Genomic DNA, 19,102 nt, shown 5'->3' on the forward strand with positions numbered 1-19,102 from the left:
TGCCCCAAAACCCCGCATTATTGCCCCAAAACCCCTGATTTATTGCCCCAAAACCCCTGATTTATTGCCCCAAAACCCCGAATTATTGTCCAATTCCACCTAATTTCTGCGGCATTTATTAGCAGTTAGAGTTTATTGAAGTTAATGTGGAAAGGAGGCACATGCAGCCTCAAACCCACCCTGCCCCCTGAAAGGACAAAGTTCCTACGCTCATCTCCAGTCTCACAAATAAACAGTTGAATAAATTATTGTAAATAGAAGAGCTGGGGGTGGTTCCCAAGGACTTGATCACCGTGAGGAGCAGGAGGGTTTCACACACTCTGCTCCCTGGGGGTGGAAGGAATTCCTCACCCCCCAGCAGGAATTCATCACCCCATGATGATGCAGTTTTCATGCAGAAGAGGCACTTGGAACCACACCAGCAGCAAAAGCTCCTTAGCTGGTTCAGCTGAATCAAATTTTTAATAGTTCAGACTATTAAACAATGTGTTTATTACTCCTGGAGGTATCTTACAACAGATACACAGTGCAGTACCACAGTCCCTTTGGGCTCAGCCTTTGGAGGGCTGTGCTGGGAGGGAAGGGAGGAAGGGCAAAGCCTGACCTGGAGCAGAGCTCTACCTGCGAAAGCCGTGGGCTGTGCAGGCTTTGCTGCTGGTCAGCTCAGAGCTCTCCTCAGCCCCTCCACATCCTCCCTTCTCTAAGGCACATGGGGACATCCTTGAGGTCCAATATAATACAGTGGAATAAAATACTCTCTCATTTCTTCCTAATTCTGGTGGATTTTGAGCTGCCTCTCAAATGCTGAGCTGGGAAGGAGCTCGGGAGATTAGAGAGGAATCCCAGACAGTGCTGGAGCCTCGGTTTCTTCTTGATCCAAGGAGAAATTCCACTCAGTGTCACAGTCTGCAGGAGGCCTGAGACACCTTGGAATTGGTTTTTCTGTTCAGGGCATTGCAGATGAAGGTGCCTGTGTCCATCAGCTTCTGGAGATCCACTCCCTGCATGGGAAAGGCACAGGACACGCCTTGAGGGACATCTCCCACCATCCCAGGCTCTCCAAGCCCCATCCAGCCTGGCCCTGGACACTTCCAGGGATCCAGGGGCAGCCCCAGCTGCTCTGGGCACCCTGTGCCAGGGTCTCCCCACCCTCACAAGGAATATTTTTCTCTAATATCCCATCCCACCCTTCCCTCTGGCAGGGAGCAGCCACTCCAGGCCCTTGTGAAGTGTCTCCCCAAGCCCAGTGAGCTCCCCCAGCTGCCCCCACCACGCTCAGGCCCCCTGGGCCAAACCCTGCCCCGTGCTGAGGCCTGAGCAGAGCCCAGCTGCCACTCACAGTGTGGATGCCCAGCCCGTTGAGCATGTACACCAAGTCCTCTGTGGCCACGTTCCCAGAGGCTCCCTGGGCATAGGGACACCCCCCAAGTCCAGCCACGGAAGCGTCCACCACGCTCACCCCCATCTGCAAACAAACCCAGAGTCAGGGGCTGCTCTGGAGGCACAAAATCTGCAATTCCCAAGCAAGCACCAAAAAATCCCAAGGAAAACCGCTTCATTTGTGTGGCTGCCTCATCCCTGGAAGTGTCCCAGGCCAGCTTGGATGGCACTTGGAGCAGCCTGGGACAGTGGGAGACAGGCAGGAGGTGGAACAAGATGGGCTTTAAGGCCCTTCCAACCCAACCATGCCATGAGTCAGTGATCCAGAGCAGGAATCCTACCTGGAGAGCCACCAGGATGTTGGCCAGAGCCTGTCCGTAGGTGTCGTGGCAGTGGACAGCCAGAGCTCCCACGGGCACCTCCTTCATGACCACTGCCAGCATCTCCTTCATGCTGCCCGGGGTGCCCACGCCGATGGTGTCCCCCAGGGAGATCTCATAGCACCCCATGGAGTACATCTTCTTGGAGACCTGTGCCACAGCCAGCACGGGCACTGAGAGGACAGCTTTCCCTCCCCACCGCCGATTCCTGCTGCACCACCATCCCCTGGACACTTCCTTCCCTCCCCACCGCCGATTCCTGCTGCACCACCATCCCCTGGACACTTCCTTCCCTCCCCACAGCCGATTCCTGCTGCACCACCATTCCCTGGACACTTCCTTCCCTCCCCACCGCCGATTCCTGCTGCACCACCATTCCCTGGACACTCTTCTCTGGGATTAAAAACCTCCAGGTGCCCAAACCTCCCTCAATTCCCCATTTCAGCTGGATTCAGCCTCTGGATATTCCCTTAGGTTAAATGGTCTGACACATCCCCCAGTGCCCACTTCACATCACTAAAAATAAACCAAAACCCTCTCAGGAATTCTGGCTGCATTTATGACTTACCTCTGCAACTTTAGCTGCAGAAATCTTGCCTTCATAGGGACATCCAAGGACACAGGAAACGTATCTGTGGTTAAAAGAAACCCCACACTTTTAGCTGGAAAAGGGAAATGGGATTCTACTGGACAAATCAGTCAGGACTTGTCTATCTTCCATGTCTGTAAGATGGGAGAAGCAGTTTTATATTCCAGAAGTCCAGTGGCCAAAGGTTACAGGATTTCAACAATTTCTTCTTCCATGTGTGTGAAGCTTGCCAAGATGAGCCCACAGGGCTGGTGGATGTGTGGTCTGTGTATTTCCATATGGGATATTTGCCAAGAAAATCTGATCCAAACTGACTGGATTATTCCAGAATGAATGGTTAGTTACATGTGGGTGAATTCCAGCAGGAACTCCTTACCCCCTGACAGGAATGCTGGCTTCCCTTGCTGCCTTCATGACCTCGTCAAACCTCTCCAGGCTCTCCTCGATGGAGCAGTTGATGTTTTTCTTGGTGAACAGCTCAGATGCTGCCCCAAAGATCGACACCTCTTTGGCCCCAGCTGCCACCTGCAAAGAAAAAATCCTAAACTGGAAGCACAGGACCACTGAGGGTGGAAAAGACCCCTGAGATGAGCAGGTCCAACCCTTAACCCAGCACTGTCGTTAAGTCAAGGCCAGGTGATTTCTCTTGCGAGGGAAATCACAAACAGAGACACAACTTCATGGCCAAGTGTTAATTCAAGGGTTTCAAACCTCTTGGTAGAGAGCCCCATAAAGCACTTGCCTTTACAGAGGCTCTTCTGTTCCTAAATAAATCTGCCCTGTTTACTTACACTTGAAGATCTTGGAGATCTTCTCCAGCCTCAATGGCTCTGATCTACAATCTCTGACTGCAGTTCTTTCACTTTACAGAAGTATTTTTCCCCCAAACAACCCAATCCTTCCCTAAGTTCATTCTGCAGCAAGACCACCAGGACACATCTGACTTTGCCTTGAAAAGGGTGAAGCCACAGGTACAGGAGCAAAGGATAGGTGGGACTGGAAACACCCCAGTGTGGATATTCAGGTTTTCCCAGCCCTTACCGCTGCCTGGAATCCCTTCAGGTTTGGAGTCAGCACAGGGTAACTGATCCCAGGTAATTTATTAATCCCCTGCATGACCTCGGTGTGATCAGCCATCTGCAAAGCAAACCAGAGGGGGACAACTGCCACTCCTGCCAGCCAGAAAATCATCACTAAAATTCCTTTTTATAAAGGAAACAGAAATATTTAGGGATCAAGCCTCTAAAAGCAAACAGAACTGCACCCTGTGAGGGGTCAGGGGTCACCCAGCCAAGCCAACATGTACAAACAGATGTTTATGTGTGACCTGTCTGTCCCTTTGCTCTTTTCCAGGGTCCAAAGGGAAACTCTGCGATATTGTAACTCCTCTGCTGGTTCTTGCCCAGTCACAGGGATTTGGGAGCAAGCAGAATCACTGGACTGCTGCACTTTTAGAACACAGCACTGCAAATCTGTCTGAACACTGACCTGAGGAACCCACTTGGGGGACACGAAGCTGGTGGCCTCTATGACCTGAAGCCCTGTCTCTGACAGCATGTTGATTAAATTGATCTTCACTGGGGTGGGCACGACATTCTGAGAATAAGAAAAAGAAATTTTTCTATAGTTATTATTATTTCCACAATAAACTCTTCCACCACTGGAAAAAAAAAAAAAAATCGCTATTTTCCAACATCAAAAAGGCAGCATTTAAAGAAAAACCGCCGCACTGGTGGGCACAAGGGGACGCCTGGGGGATTTATTTGGAGAACGCCCCCCGGGAGCCCGGAGCCGCCGGTACCTTCTCGTTCTGGAGCCCGTCTCGGGGTCCCACCTCCACCACCTTCACTCGCTTCGGGTACGCGCCGGTCGCCGCCGCAGCGGAGCTCACCTGGCACGGAGGGAAGAGTCAGCCGAACCCCCGGAGCCCCGGCCCCGCTCAGCTCTGTCCCGGTGCCCCTCGGCCCTTTTTTCTCCCGGCTCGGTCCCTCTACCCCTGGTTCCGATCCCCCCCCGGTCCCTTGTCCCCCCCCGCCGGTTCCCCGCTCCCTCACGGGCCGCAGCGATCCCGCCCAGCGCGGGAGCAGCCGCCGCGCCGCCGCCATGCCCGTCCGCCTCACGTGACCGCACCCACCCCCTCCACGTGACCTCGCGGGGGCGTGGCTCCCGTCACGTGGCCCCGGGGCCGCTCCGTCCCTCCGGCGCCGTGTCGCCGTCCGGAGCCGGGCCGTACCTGTCCCCGTACCTGTCCCCAGGCACCGTCCCGCGGCGCGGAGCCCGTGTCGCAGCGCGGCATCTTCCCCTCCGGCACTGCCGGCAGCGCGCCCGCCGCGCACTTATACCGACGGCTTTCCCGCTAGCCGGTGCGCAGAGTAAACACGGCGCTGTTTGTTTTGGGGCGGGCCCCGCGCCGCGCCAAGGCTCGGCGGCGTGATGGGGTTGTGAGGCAAGGAGGGCATGGTCTGTTGTCCCTTTTGTCCCCTTGTTTTGTTTGTAAGGCGTCATCGGCGGCGCTGCTGAGCGGGTCGCTGGCACTCGCAGCCGCTTCTCTGGAGCCGGGGTTGTTGGGTGTTTGTCACTGCAGCAGCCCCGGGGCTCTGCTCGCCCTCAGCTCCAAGTGTCCTGGCAGGTTTTGCTCGGACAGGAACAAAACAAAGCCTGTCTGCAACGCTGTGCTGGTGGGAGCAGTTTCAACACACACACACACACATTGTTCGACCCTTTTTAAGGAGTTCAATATCCACGCAGGAAACCTGCTCCCACTGGAACTCAAAGTTCAGAAGTTCAGCAGCACAAGCAGAAGTGATAAGTGCAATTCACAACGGTGGAGTCTCTTAAATTCACTAAGAACAAAACCTTTTCTTGTAGCTGTCTCCAGCAGAATATCGATAAAAGTTTGTTGACGGATCTGTATCATATTTTTTACAGATTATTTCTTCCAGCAAGCTTCCATTAGATTTATTCATCATGGAAACAGCTGATCAGAACTGTTCCAACCAACAGCGAAGCAACACAAGGCAACAGAAACTGGAGGAGAGACTCTCTCAAGTGAAAAATAATGTATTCAACGTGAAACATAAAAATCCTCTTGGATTCAATCAAAAAGAAAGGCAGTGGGAGATGCTGTGTCCCCTCCACAGGCATCACTTCACACCCTCGAGCTTCACCGCCCAGCCAGACTGAGGTGAGAGAGGAGATGGGAGCATGTGGGGCAGGGTTATGAGCATCCCTTCCCCTGGCTGTTTCTGCCACTCCAGAGTGCCACCAAACCCCAGCAGTGTCACCTGCACGGGAAGGAAAGAAGGGGACACTCAGCTGGAGCTCACCAGGCCCCCTCTGCACAGCCCAGCATTTCCCACAGGCCCTACAGGTCCCCAGCCGTGGTTCACGTGGCACAGGGGGTGACACACGAGGTGTTTTCGGGCCAAACCAGGCTCCAGATTATTGTTTGGGGTTGGTTTGTTGCTGATGCACTGCCCCTGTTTGTTCAGAGCAAAGGACACTCAAACATTTGCGTCACGGTGACATTTGCCACGAGCAGGGCGCTGCACCTGAGCTGAATCTGGGCTGCAGGACAGCCACTCCTGCTCTGTGGGTATTTGCTTCCCTCCCCTGCGACAAAACATTCCAGGAGAGGAAACTTCCCTGGCAGCCATGAGCCTGTCCTGGCAATTCCTGTCCTATGCTCCATGTGAGCCAAAGCCTGGGGGACAGCCTGGGATGCTGCAAGGAGCCCACAGCACAAAACCTCCCCATTCCCCACTCCCCCAGATCCTAAATAAATCCAGGTTGGCCCTTCCCAGCTCACAAATGTCCCCAAACGTGCTCTCAGTGTGTGCTGTCTTGTTTCAAGTCCCTTACCTGTGTGCCTGGGGATGGAATGGGCGAGGCCAGACGCAGGACACTGTCCAGAGGCCAGAGCAGGAAGATGGCAAAGACCACTGGTCCCTTGGAGGTGTACCTGAGTGAGCAGAAGTGCAGCAGGTGAAGGGCACCAGACACAAACCTGACCTTTCCAGGCAGCAAGAGAACACTGCCTTGCCTTCTGTCACCACACAGGGGTCACCTACTTCTCCTGACTCCAAAATCTGTCACTTTGGACCCACCACCAGCCCCTCAGTGCTGGCTGATGAAACCCAAGCAAAGTCAGTATGTAAATGTCATTGCCAAGCTGTCCTGGCCTAACCTTGCTCTACGTTTCTGGGCTGAACACACTGGGGGAAATCAAACAACTCCATTTTGTAGGCATTTCTGGCTGGGACCACTACTTAAACAGTCCTGACAGCCACAGCACGGACATTTTTTAAAGGAAGGGTTGTTTTTTCTCCTATTGAAGCAAGATGGATGAAATCCTAATGGCAAGACTACAGAATGTACCAAATTCAGGAAAAGATAAGAAACAAACATCAGCTCAGCTGGTGTGAGCAGCAGAGTCCTTACCAGACTGTGCCTGTGGTGTTCTCCATCTGCACCCTCCAAGGCTGGGATTCATAAATCGCCTCCCCATTGGTGTCCAGCCACCTCCCAAGGGCCAGGAGTCTTTCTTGGAAGATGGGGACAATCACCCCTTCTTTTGTAGGTCCCACATTGAGGAGGTAGTTGCCACCCAAACTCACAGTCTGCACCAGCTCCTGTGGCAGGTAAAACAAGGAAACAAACTGCATTATCTTCACCTCAGACAACACAAAAACTGAGGAGTTTTATCCTCATCAGCTGCTCCAGAAGCTTCTAATTCTCAGTAACCCTCCCCCAGGCTATTTTGATTTCAGGTTTCTCACCTCAATCATACTCATTTCATCCATCACCTCAGCGAGGCTCATGTTGCTGCGGTAGCCCCAGGAGAGCTTGTCCAGGGAGGAGCACATCTCCCACTTGTGATCTGGCAGGGTGCCTGGTCTGTACTTGTCAGCACAGTTGTAGAAACCCCCATGGTGGCAGGAGCAGCCCCGACCCCAGCGATCGTTGACAACCACGGTGTCCTGAGAGAAGGAAAGCAGCTCAGGGGACAGAACCTTTTGTTCTTGGGCTGTCCAGCTGCCTGTCACCCCCCTGAGGAAGCACCTAAAAATTCCCTGTGTAATGGAAACCCTTCTGAGAAGGCTGAATCCCTCCCTCTGCTCACTCAGCTAGGAGCTGAAGCAACAAAGCTCCTGGCCTGAGCCTCCCACGAGGATCCTGCAAAGGACAGTGGAGCTGTCACAGCAGCACAGCCAAGGTTCTCTTTTTGTCAGAGAATAAAACACATCTGGCAAATGTCAAGCAGGTTTCTGGTTTGATCACACATCCCACAGCTTCCTGCCCTTCCACACCCACCCAATGCCAGGAGGGCAGCAGGCACCGGTACCTTGACAGGGCTGTCGTTATAGAGCCAGGCAAGGAAAGAGGTGGAATTCCAGTAGGAATCCGGAGCTTCCCAGTCTCCATCTGACCAAATCAGATCTGGTTTGTATCTAAGAGAGATAGGTGTTGTTTCAAAATTGCTTATTAGCTCCTGCCATGCTGTGTTTCTTGGGTGTGGGGTTGTTTCACCTTCCCTTCCCAGTGCCTGACATCACCAAGAGGTTTTTGCTTCATTTTCTGCTTCACACAAAGCTCTAAGGGAGGTTCTTGCAGCAGCAAAGAACAAGGTGTTGATCCACAGCTCAAGAGAGGGTGCAGTTCTTCCAAAAAATCCAGAATTTGGTACCTCAAAGGCGATTATGAGGCACACTCTTGAGCTGGGACAACAACCCACAAGCCCAAGTTTTGTATTTTTGTCAGCAAGGGGAAGCAAGGCAAGGATGCAAATTCACAGTGAAATCACTCTTCTATTCTACTAAATACTGAGCAGTTTGTTCCACTTCCAGCCACCCTGCACAAAGGCAGGATTAAAGGGAATTGCAGAAAAAAATTGTCTCTGCCTTATTCTACAGATTAGATCTTCCACAGGGCAAAAGCGAACCCCTTTTCTAATTACCACAAATCATTCCTGGTTAGCAAAGAGAATTTGCCTCAGAAAAAATTAGCATTTCTCCTCTTTGAGCCCACATTGCACCTTTCTCTATAGAACTGAAACCAGGAAATGCTGGTGCTGAACTGGTTGTGGCTCTTACTTTAAGACAAGGTCATAAAGTTCTGGCATCGTCTTCTTTAAAACGAAGCTCTGGGTCTTGAAGTCACTTTGTTTGTCAGCAAGGTAGAGAGGGTTAAACCACTCCATCAGGGAGTGATACAGCCCATAACGGAGGTTGCTGGAGGACAAAACACAGAGGGAAGAGTCAGGCTTCAGTGGGGATTAAGAAGCAGTGGAAATTAAATTACTGGCGTTATTATTTTTCATTATTTGCAAGCACTCCATTTTTCACACTGAACTTGGGCTTTTCTGCTGCTTGTCAAGCACAGCCAGGAGGGTTCTCTGCTCTGAAAGAAGAGTTCTCTGGCAGGGTTGTACCTCTCCCTGAGGGCTTCTCCCAGCTCTCCCACCAGGTCTCGGTGGGGCCCTGTATCCACAGAATTCCAGTTCCAGGACACTGGTGACCCCCAGTTGGTGAAGCCCTCATGGTGCTTGGTGGTCAGGACCACGTATCTGAGAAGAGAAAATAATTTGGTTGGGATGGCAAAAGAAACAATGGAGATATTTCCCAGCCTCACTGCAAACCCAGTCACTAAAACAGCAAGGCTCTAAATAACCACTCTGTGAGGAGCCCTCTGTCACTGTCCTTTGAATTTAGAAACAAATCCAGGAATAGGAGAGGCTTTTAGTGGATTTTAATGCTGGGAAAGAATGAACAGTCAATACTTAGGAAGGAACAAGACCTGCTGTCTGCTCAGCACCCTGGGCATGACCCCTCAGGGATCTCCAACACTGTCCAGAGACCCCCAATCCCTCAGAGATCCCCGGACTTGCCCTTTCCATCCCCTCAGAGACCCCTGCATCCTCTTGGGAATAGCCCCATTTGCTTTCCAACCTTTTCCATCCCCTCAGGGACCCCCAGACCCACCCCTCATTCCCTCTGGGAATCCCAGACGTGCTCTTCTATCTACTCAGTGACCCTCAGTGCCTCAGAGATTCCCAGACATGGCTCCTCTATACCCTCAGGGACTCCCAGACCCACCACCTTAAGGACCCTGAGGGATCAGGGACCCTGGGCCATGACACTCATCCCCTCAGGGACCTTCCATCCCCTCAGGGACCCCCATCCCCTCAGGGACCCCTCATCCTTTCAGGGACCTCCCATCTGTTCAGGGACCCCTCATCCCCTCAGGGACCCCCATCCCCTCAGGGACCCACATTCCCTCAGGGACCCCAACTCGGGCCATCCCCGGCTCTGACCTGGCCCCAGCCCGCTGGAAGAGCTGTGCCCACTGCCGGGGTTGGAAGTCAAAGGCGGTGAAACGGGACGCGAACTCCGCGTAGGTGGTGCCGGGCGGGAAGCGGCGGCGCACGAAGCGCTCGTAGGCGGCATCGTGCTGGCCCTGCCAGTGCCACCAGAACCACTCGGAGCCCCAGGCCGGCACGGAGAACACCCCCCAGTGTACGAACACCCCCACCTTGGCCCGGTCGAACCAGGCCGGCAGCGGCCGCGCGTCCAGGCTGGCCCAGTCCGGCCGGTAGCGGGGCGCGGCCAGGCCCGGGCCCAGCGCGGCCGCCACACACAGCAGCGCCCGCGCCGCCATGGCCCGTGACGTCACCGCCGCCGCCGCTCCCCGCGGGCCGCGGGTTCGAGGCTGCGGAGCGACCCCTGCCCGTGAGCACGGCGGGGAGTGGGGAATGGCCAGGGAGGGGATGGGGATCATCGGGATAACCCCAGGAATGGCCAGGGAGGGGATGGGGATCATCGGGATAACCCCAGGAATGGCCAGGGAGGGGATGGGGATCATCGGGATAACCCCAGGAATGGGGGAATGGCCAAGGAGGGGATGGGGATCATCGGGATAACCCCAGGAATGGCCAGGGAGGGGATGGGGATCATCGGGATAACCCCAGGAATGGGGGAATGGCCAAGGAGGGGATGGGGATCATCGGGATAACCCCAGGAATGGCCAGGGAGGGGATGGGGATCATCGGGATAACCCCAGGAATGGCCAGGGAGGGGATGGGGATCATCGGGATAACACCAAAAATAGGGGAATGGCCAGGGAGGGGATGGGGATCAGCAGGATAACCCCAAAAATAGGGGAATGGCCAGGGAGGGGATGGGGATCAGCGGGATAACACCAAAAATAAGGGAATGGCCAGGGAGGGGATGGGGATCATCGGGATAACCCCAGGAATGGCCAGGGAGGGGATGGGGATCATCGGGATAACCCCAGGAATGGGGGAATGGCCAGGGAGGGGATGGGGATCATCGGGATAACACCAAAAATAGGGGAATGGCCAGGGAGGGGATGGGGATCAGCAGGATAACCCCAAAAATAGGGGAATGGCCAGGGAGGGGATGGGGATCAGCGGGATAACACCAAAAATAAGGGAATGGCCAGGGAGGGGATGGGGGACCATTGGGGATAACCCAACCCCAGCAATGCCACCCTGTGCATCCCTGTGTGCTGTCCAAACCCTCCTGCAGCTCTGACAGCCTTGGGGTGGCTTTGGGGAGAGCCTGGGCAGTGCCCAGCACCCTCTGGGAGAAAAACCTTTCCCTAAATCCAACCTAAACCCCCCTGGGCACAGCTCCAGCCATTCCCTTAGATCCTGTCCGTGGTCACAGAGATTGGAGCTGCCCCTTCAATGCCCTGCAGACTTTGTTAAGTCTCCCCTCAGTCTCCTCCTGACCCTCGTGTGCAGCCTAGCTAGGCCTGGCAGGGCTCCCAAAACCTCCCGGTGCTGGGTGCATCCTCTGGGACAAAGGGCAGAGTGCAAGGGCCTCGTGGCCGTGCCCTGGCCAGGCTCATCCGTGTTGGAGGTGTTTTGGGAGCTGGCAGGAGCCAAGCTGCTGCTCCAGGTCACTGGTGAAGGGCCCTGTCACGCTTCATTGTCCATTCAGCTAAAAGTGCTGCTTTTGCGTAATTTGCAAAAAATCATCTCCAATCAAGTTCCTCAGGCTCAAAGTATCTGCCCCAGTTTGGGCTTAAACTTGTCACCTGGGGGACTTTGTACACCAGGAAAGAAAGGGAAGAAGAACCTGGAGAAATGGCTTATATGTTTAATCACACAACATCCAAGGAACATGTGTGTGGTTAGATCAGTTCTCCTGAATTCTGCTGGAAGAAATGTGCTGCCTGCAAGTTCCTGTCTGCCCCAGCTCTGGCCAAATCCTTAAGGCACAGTGAGAACGTTCCTCTGAGGTTGGAAAAGCCCTCCCAGACCATCAAGTCCAAGCTGTGCCCAGTCCCCACTTTGTCACCAGCCCAGAGCACTGAGTGCCACATCCAGGTGACACTTGCAGGGATGGGGACTCCAGACCTCCCTGGGCAGCCCCTTCCAGAGCCTGACCACCTTTTCCATGAAGAAATTCCTGCTGATGTGCAAGCTGAACCTTCCCTGGTGGGACATTATCACAGAATCATGGAATATCCTGAGCTGGAAGGGACATCCCAAGGATCATCCAGTCCAACTCCTGGCCCTGCACAGGACACCCCAACAATCCCAACCTGGGCCTGAAGCAAAGTCTGAGCACTTTATGTCCCAGCGTCAAAGGGTGACATCAACAGGAGCTGTCTCCATATCACAGCTGATCCCTCAACTCCCACCAGAAGTGAAAAGAACATGAAAAGTGATCCAGGCAGTTCCTTCCAGCCTGAGGGCGTGCATTTCCCACCGCTGCCTCCCTACACCGCGCGCGTGTCCTCGCAGACGGTCTCTATCACGGACGACTTGTGGGTGCTCTCAGCTTCTGGGCTCTCCTCAGCAGCCTTCAGCTGCCTCCTGAAGTGGGAGAACACCCTCCTCAGCGAGGAGAACAGCTCCTTGCTCCGCAGGGCGTAAATGATGGGGTTCACCATGGAGTTGAGCAGGCAGAGGGTGCTGCAGAAGGCGAACACCTTGCGCAGGTGGTCGCTCAGCCTGGCGAAGACGCTGTAGATCATGAGCACCAGCACGGGCGACCAGCAGAGCATGAGGACAGCCAGCACCATCACCAGGGTCTTGGCCAGCATCACGTCCATCCTCATCCGGGTGTTTTGCTTCCCTACCTGTGCCTGGTGCTTCTCCATGTAGGCCACGTGCTGGCGAGCCCTCCAGAGCACGTGGGCGTAGGCGTAGACGATGCAGCCCAGCAGGACCACGACGAAGCAGATCCAGCCCGCCAGGTAATTGTCATCCACGAAGGGGAACAGCTCGGAGCAGGCGGAATCCAGCGCGCAGCAGTTCCAGCCCAGCAGGGGCAGGCAAGCAATGGTGACACAGGTCACCCAGAGCACCGCCAGGGCTGTCCAGGCTCTTTTCCTGGTCATCAGGAGCTTGTATTCCGAGGGCCGGCTGATGGAGATGTAGCGGTCCAGGGCTGTGAGCAGCAGGCTGCTGAGGGAGGCGGAGAAGGACGTGTTCACCCCTCCCAGCTGCAGCAGGAACACCTCCTTGGAAAAACCAGCCTCGTTGAACACGTGGAAGTTCACGAAGCTGCAGACAAAGATGATGCTGGCGAGGATGTCAGCCAGGGCCAGGCTGCCTATGAAGAGGTAGGAAGGCTTTTTCCTGGTGCTGGGGGAAGAGAAGATCAGGTAGAGCACCAAGGAGTTCTCAAAAACGCACATTGTCCCAAAGAGGCCACACAGGATGCCAATGCTTATCTTCTGTGCCTGTGTGCTGAGCACCATGAAGCACTCCATGGTGTTCCCGCTGCACTTGGAGGCATTTGCAGGTATCCTGCAAGTATCCATGGTGTTACCTGGAGCTGGGAGCTCACACAGAGCCTTCTGCTGCCTCCTGCACTTCTTCAGATGCTCTGAAAAAGGTGGAGAGGTCTTAACAAGCAAAAAATTCAACCCAGACACTTCCATCTCTTTAGAGGGAAGCAAGCAAAATGAAATCAGCCTACACAGAGCTGCTTTCAGGTCCCCAGCCCAAATGCTGGAGCCAACTTCCATGCTCTCCCAGCTGAGCTCCAGGCTTTGTCCCACTGGCTGTCTGGCACATTTCCCACAGCCTCAATCTCCCAGGCTGGTTCCTCACCACGAGAGGGAAGCAGCAACGGTGAGAATTGTACAAATCCTGAGGCAGCTCTTATCACTCCTCCAGGATTCACTGCTCAGGGCCAGCAGCACGGGAAGGGACTGCTCATGGGGAGTGCTGTGGGCAGAGACAGAACAGCCTGTCCCACTGAAGCTGCCCTGGGAGATGGTTTGGATGGAGAAGGATGGGAGATATTTCCCTGCCAGGGACTCGATGCAGCTCATCTGGGAACACAAAGTGCACTCTGAAGGATTTACTCCTCACCAAAGCTGTTTGAACATATAAAACAACGTGACCACTTATATTTAAGCTTGCCCATTGGAGCTTTACAAAGCTCACTGCAGATGTGTTTACTCCTCCATCCTCCATGTGCCACAGTCAGAGTGATTAATAGATTTTATTAGAGATTAATTAGAGATTGATATTGGCGTACAAATGGGGACATGCAGGACTGAGACCACCTGAGCCTAAGGACCCCTGTCCTAATAGTAATAATAATCCAGGATTAGGATAATTTCATCAGTACTTTTAGCATTAGCAGAGGTGTGATGGAGGGAAATGCCTGATTTTCCATAGGGCAGATGCTGAGCTGTTCAGTGCACCCTGCAGCAAGAATTGGGTTTTTCTCTACAGCTCAATGCATTTAACCCCCTGCATCTTCATAACTTGTCTTTCAGGTGTTATTTTCTCCCATTCTTTTTGTGGATTGCACTGGTGTTTAAACCAAGTTGTGCTGCCTTGGGTTTCAGGGAACAAGGTTAGAGAGCAGGTGAAAAGGCAGCTCTGGGATACCCCAAACCTGCCTGAATTACAGCAAAAATGCTGTGCCCAAGCTCATGGAACAGGACCCCCCTTCCCAAAAGCTTCCAGGATCCCTCATCCAGGCAATGGGATGAAGAGTTCCCTGTGCTGGAGGAGAGCACTGAGCTGACAGAGTTCCCCCAGAGCAAACAAGTCACGGTCCCTCCCTGCCCTCACTCTCTGGTGAAAGGGAAATGTCCCAAAGCCACAAGCCACGGCCAGGGTGAGTGACAGGCACAGAGCAGGGGTTCCAGCCACCTGTACCCCTCCAGCTGTGCCTCCCCTGCCTGCTGTGTGACATTCAGGTGACAGCAGCCAGCACTGCCCAACAAACCTCTGTCATCCCAGCAGTGACACGTTTTATAGCTGGCTTGGGGACTTCCTTCCCCACTGATTTCCCCTGATACTCATCACCCTTCCTGTGTTTCAGGAGTTGCAAAATGACCCGAGAGGCTGCCCAGAGGATGACAGAGAAGAGCCCCAGCCCCGCATTTGACTCCTGCTGCCTGTCAGGGTGAGGACATCAGTGGCCTCAGGGAGTTCAGTGCAGGTTACAGGCAGAGCAGGGCAATTCTCATTGGGATTTCTTGGCATTCCAGGCTGGAGGATCCTGGATTTTGGGCTGAGGTGTGGCTGAGTGTTGCAGCAAGCTGCCCTTCTCTTACATCAGTCTCTTGCATGGGCTAACAGCACAGGACCAGGATGTTGCCCTCAGATATCAGCGCTCTCATTTCCTGCAGCCCTTTACAGGAACACCGCGCAGGCAGCAGGAATTATCAGCTGCTGTTATTAAACCTGACAACATCCCTCCCTCTGGAGAGAAATGGATTTAGCAGACAGATGGACTTTTCATATAGCAGGGCTCACCAGGGACCACTAGAGCAGCAACTGCCTCGAGTCTCCAAACTTTTCCAGCCAAACCCCAGCATCCAAACCAAGACATCTCTTTATTAAGCAGTCTCCAGCATCACCTTGGTATCCATTACCTGCAGCTAGCATTCCCAGGACCATCATAAATCCTTAAACCTGCAGCTGTGCAATATCCAACAAACATCCTTAGGAGCCTGGAAACCACTGAACACCAGGCAAGGGAGTAAAGGCAGCAAAATGCCATCCCTGATATTATGCTGCTTGGGGAGAAAATGTGCCTATAATGTTAAAATAACTCCTGTGCTGCCTGTCCTGGCCCAGCTCTCTCCACTAAGTTGAAAAAACTCAGCTAAGCCTCAAGTTCAAAGTCCTATGTGGGGCTCACAGCAATCAGCCAGCCCTGATCTTCCTTTCCCACGTCACTTGTGTCTCAGGCTGAATGACAAGAACAGATCTCTTTGCTCCCCCAGACCCTCCTTGCAGCTCCTGTGTCCATGAGGGAGAGCACAGGGCTTTGCTCCAGCAACAGGTCTCTTCTGCACGAGCATGAAAACACAGGCAGAGCCAAGAGCTCTCCTTGCACCGCCTGTCCCTCATTTTTTTTGCTTTTTTGGCCACAAAGCTGTTTTTCCTGCCCAGAGGACATTTTCCTCTTGTTGGGTGGGCCCCTAGATTAGTTTGTCCATGCCCTCTGCTCCCTGCCTGGCTTAGCTCCTGGGGAAAATGCCAGCCCACATGTGGTTCCTGGGGAGAGCTGACCTGCAGCATCCTCCATGGGACAAGTCCTGCTTCCAGGGTGGAAACATCTCCACCTCCCTGGGAATTCCAGCCCCAGGCATGGCCGTGCATCTCCCCACAGCCAGCCTGGCAAGCCCAGGGAGTCTCAGCCCCATGGGCTCAGCTCAACAAGAAAGAGCCAAGTGGCTTCTGGCTCTCCTTTAGATCCAGGGGCTGTGGCACAGAGGGCCTGGTTCCCTGGAAGTGCAGCAGCTGAGCCGAGATGCCCTGGGCTTCGGCACAGGATTAACTCTCTGATCACAGCACGGCATCTCCTGCCAGCAGGAAGGCCCAGGCTAGGGAATATTTTACCAAAATAATGTCCTTGCAATAGAGAACCCCTCCAGCAACAAGAGCAGAGCCCCAGGAAACAACACAGTGAATGAACGAGGAGTTATTAGGAACAGAATCCAGATAAAATACTTGGGAATGCAATCCTGATACAGCCTCAGTGATTGTAAAGTGCCCAGAGCAGCAGAGAAACCTCCCCTCTCATTAGATCTGCTTCGAGCCCACTCACTCCAGCCTAATAACTCCAACTGGCTTCGGGGGAAATTAAATTTACAAACGAAAAAGTCCTTTTCCTTCTCAGTGCCTCGCTGCGATTGATTCCAGCTGTCGGGCTGGCGGTGCCTCGCACGCAGCAGCGCCATTCCTGCTTCCATTGGGATGGGCTCTGCATTCACAGAGCCATCACAGCACCCTGCTGATTAAAAAGTTACGTACCAGTTGCTTAGATAATGTAAAATTAAATTTTCCTGCTGCAATCAGCCAGTGCATTGTGCCTGCAGCACTCTGAAAAGCGCTGCTCTTGAATATTTCATGTTCAGAATATCTAAGAGCGTTGAGCTTTACGATATAATAAAATGTCTTAAATGATCACCTACTATGAACAAGTGCGGTGATTTATGCAAAAATTGTCACTAATGCTTGCAAATTTCACTTGCTGAAGAAGCAAAGTATCTTTTGCTTTACAAACATTTTAGTTTATATGTGATTTCTTAGTTTAGTTGCAGAAGTTTTTCCATTATTTTGGAATTAGCTGTTCACAGTTTGTCCTGCTGACCATGTTAAATAACACCGAGAGGAATTCCCTCCCTGATGTAGGACCTGTCTGCCTCAAATGTCACACTGAGGATTATTTGATTATTTATTATCAGAGTCCAGCTCTGCCCATGTGTGACCAGGACGGGGTGGGTGCAGAGCAGCTGCAAGTGCCAGTTTGGGTACAAAGGAGGGCAAAACAGAGCAGCTTTCACTGCACCAAAACCATCACAAACTCTGAACTCAGCATCACATCCTCGTGAGACATTTGGGAGTACCTCTGACACAGAGAATCTGGGAATGCTTTGGGTTGGAAGGGACCTTAAAGCCCATCCAGTGCCATCATCCCATCAAACCTCATCCAGCCTGGCTTTAGGCACTTCCAGGAACGGGGCAGCCACAGCTGCTCTGGGCAACCTGTGCCAGGGCCTCCCCACCCTCACAGGGAAGAATTTCTTGGAACCCTTGTCCTGTCACTCCAGCTCCTGATGAACTGATCCGACATTAACCCCCAAAATCAGCTGTAAAGAGTTAACCCACAGCCTGCTGTGAAGCACTTACCTTTCACCTTCTCCTTAAGAAAGAATCCATCCTAAAAACCGATTTTCCACCCTCTGTTAGGCATTGCCTTGCAGTTTATCCCGAATATCTGATAGTCAATCCTGGGAATCTCCCTGTGCAGCAGAGTCTCCCCAGCCTGCCTTGTGCATGGCAGCACCGAGGGCTCTCAGTGTGATCCAGTGTGAAGAAAGTGCTGCAGGATGCTGTGGGTCAGCAAACACAAACCACTCACCTCCCCACGGTTGTTCCGGGGCTTCCCATCCCTCCGGCTCTCAGGGCAGTTGGTGCAGCTGTGGACAGCGCCTGCTTCCCTCTCCTCTCACAGCACTTCTGGTTTCGCCTGGGTTTGTTGAACCATTCTGGTTTATTCCCCTGGGTTGAAAATCCATCAGTGTGAATCCTTCCTCTGCTTCCTTGTTCTCTGTCACACTCTTTTGGAGAACGTGTGTCGGGTTTTCTTTCCTTCCTCCCTTCTCCTCTGGGTGTTGTGTTCTGCTGTCTGCTCGTGCCACATCTACAACCACCCAAACCCTCCGGCTCCCTGAAACAATCCTCCCAGTCCCTATCATTTCTCTGTGTAACTGCAGAGTTTGAGGCAAGAGACATTCAGGTTCTCCTCCTGATTTCTCTGGGAGCATGGAAAAGTATGGGGAGGAAAAAAGCTAGGAGGCAGACATGGAAAAATCTGGATGTACCCGGCTGTGTGCAGGTCTAAGGGCAAGCTCAGAAATCTGCTGTGCGTGCCTGCAGCTCCTCGAGCAGCACAAACCTCACCTGTGTCCCTGAATTCCTCTGTGCACAGGAACGAGGTGATTTTCTCTCTGCAGGTGGAAGGGAAATGGCTTAAGGTCTTCAATTACACAATTTCTGTGGTCAGGAAGGGCCCGGGGCTGCAGAGGTTGCGGTCGCTGCTGTACCTGCTCTAATCCATCCTTCCTCCAGTGACCACTTCCCCCTCGGCTGGGCAGCACCTGCCTGGGGCTGGGTTGTGCTGGCAAGCGGGGACAGCTGCCGAGGGACACCAGGAACAACCGGGGAGAGGCAAATTCGCCCCAAACCCCAGAGGAATTGGCCACATTGTGGTTGGATGTAGGCCATACGGGCTGTAGTGGGGAGCCTTGGAAGTGAAGGAATACCTGGAGGTCCTTTTTGTCCCGAAGCTGAGGAAAGTGACCTTTAGCTCTTGGATGTTCCTTACCTGGCTCTGCCACCCCCAGAGCAACCCCACAGCCCCATCCCAGCACCAGCAACTCGCTTTTCCGGCTGGGAACTCAACTTTCCCTCCCAGTTGCCTCATTCGGTGGAATCACGAGCAGTTACATCCCGTCCTCTCCAAAATCCTGCTTTGCCTCCTTCCCCCTGGCCACCGTTTGCGGCTCGGGGCTCAGCGATGCTCGGCTGCCCTCTCCAGGGAAACCCGGGCAGCGGCCGGGGAAAGCTTGAGAAAGAGGCAGAACTGGGAACTCAGCGCTTCCCCCTGGCCCCCGGCTGGGGAAAAGGGGTTCCTTGGCTCTGCAGGGACCTGCCTGACCCTTTCGAGGTCTGAAAACCACAATAAGGATGAGAGGCATCACGGGCTGTGCTGTAAGCACAGGAGATGATGGGCTGTCA

The 19,102-nt window shown here is 53.6% G+C and overlaps 3 protein-coding genes across 7 annotated transcripts; all 3 read right to left on the reverse strand.

Annotated features, from left to right (window-relative positions):
- Positions 1-472: 472 nt before the first annotated feature.
- HMGCL (3-hydroxy-3-methylglutaryl-CoA lyase) lies at positions 473-4,739 on the reverse strand. 3 transcript variants are annotated; one of them, XM_088067375.1, is made up of 9 exons: positions 4,595-4,739; positions 4,151-4,240; positions 3,838-3,945; positions 3,391-3,486; positions 2,726-2,874; positions 2,329-2,392; positions 1,722-1,910; positions 1,340-1,465; positions 473-1,001 (listed from the first exon to the last, which is right to left on the reverse strand). In XM_088067375.1, the coding sequence occupies exons 1-9, from the start codon at positions 4,643-4,645 to the stop codon at positions 900-902; spliced, it is 975 nt and encodes a 324-aa protein (XP_087923501.1). In that variant the 5' UTR covers positions 4,646-4,739; the 3' UTR covers positions 473-899. The 3 variants fall into 3 exon arrangements, with proteins under 3 accessions (XP_087923501.1, XP_014114023.2, XP_005529783.1); XM_014258548.2 differs by having other exon boundaries at positions 4,583-4,721; XM_005529726.3 differs by lacking the exon at positions 4,595-4,739 and adding an exon at positions 4,404-4,468.
- Positions 4,740-5,393: 654 nt separating this feature from the next.
- FUCA1 (alpha-L-fucosidase 1) lies at positions 5,394-10,005 on the reverse strand. Its single transcript, XM_005529813.3, has 8 exons — positions 9,662-10,005; positions 8,780-8,914; positions 8,442-8,579; positions 7,694-7,799; positions 7,128-7,328; positions 6,790-6,980; positions 6,211-6,310; positions 5,394-5,633 (listed from the first exon to the last, which is right to left on the reverse strand). The coding sequence occupies exons 1-8, from the start codon at positions 10,003-10,005 to the stop codon at positions 5,493-5,495; spliced, it is 1,356 nt and encodes a 451-aa protein (XP_005529870.2). The 3' UTR covers positions 5,394-5,492.
- A 1,479-nt stretch (positions 10,006-11,484) lies between these two features.
- Positions 11,485-18,466, reverse strand: CNR2 (cannabinoid receptor 2). 3 transcript variants are annotated; one of them, XM_005529812.3, is made up of 4 exons: positions 18,409-18,466; positions 18,266-18,312; positions 17,724-17,863; positions 11,485-13,211 (listed from the first exon to the last, which is right to left on the reverse strand). In XM_005529812.3, exon 4 carries the CDS (start codon positions 13,144-13,146, stop codon positions 12,097-12,099), a length of 1,050 nt encoding a protein of 349 aa, XP_005529869.2. In that variant the 5' UTR covers positions 13,147-13,211; positions 17,724-17,863; positions 18,266-18,312; positions 18,409-18,466; the 3' UTR covers positions 11,485-12,096. The 3 variants fall into 3 exon arrangements, with proteins under 3 accessions (XP_005529869.2, XP_087923499.1, XP_087923500.1); XM_088067373.1 differs by lacking the exons at positions 18,266-18,312; positions 18,409-18,466 and having other exon boundaries at positions 17,724-18,034; XM_088067374.1 differs by lacking the exons at positions 17,724-17,863; positions 18,266-18,312; positions 18,409-18,466 and adding an exon at positions 17,492-17,553.
- Positions 18,467-19,102: the final 636 nt, after the last annotated feature.

Source organism: Pseudopodoces humilis, chromosome 27, assembly GCF_049639895.1.
Source record: "Pseudopodoces humilis isolate 2021_Gansu_Grassland_sample_001 chromosome 27, ASM4963989v1, whole genome shotgun sequence".
In the NCBI taxonomy this organism is placed as follows: Eukaryota; Metazoa; Chordata; class Aves; order Passeriformes; family Paridae; genus Pseudopodoces; species Pseudopodoces humilis.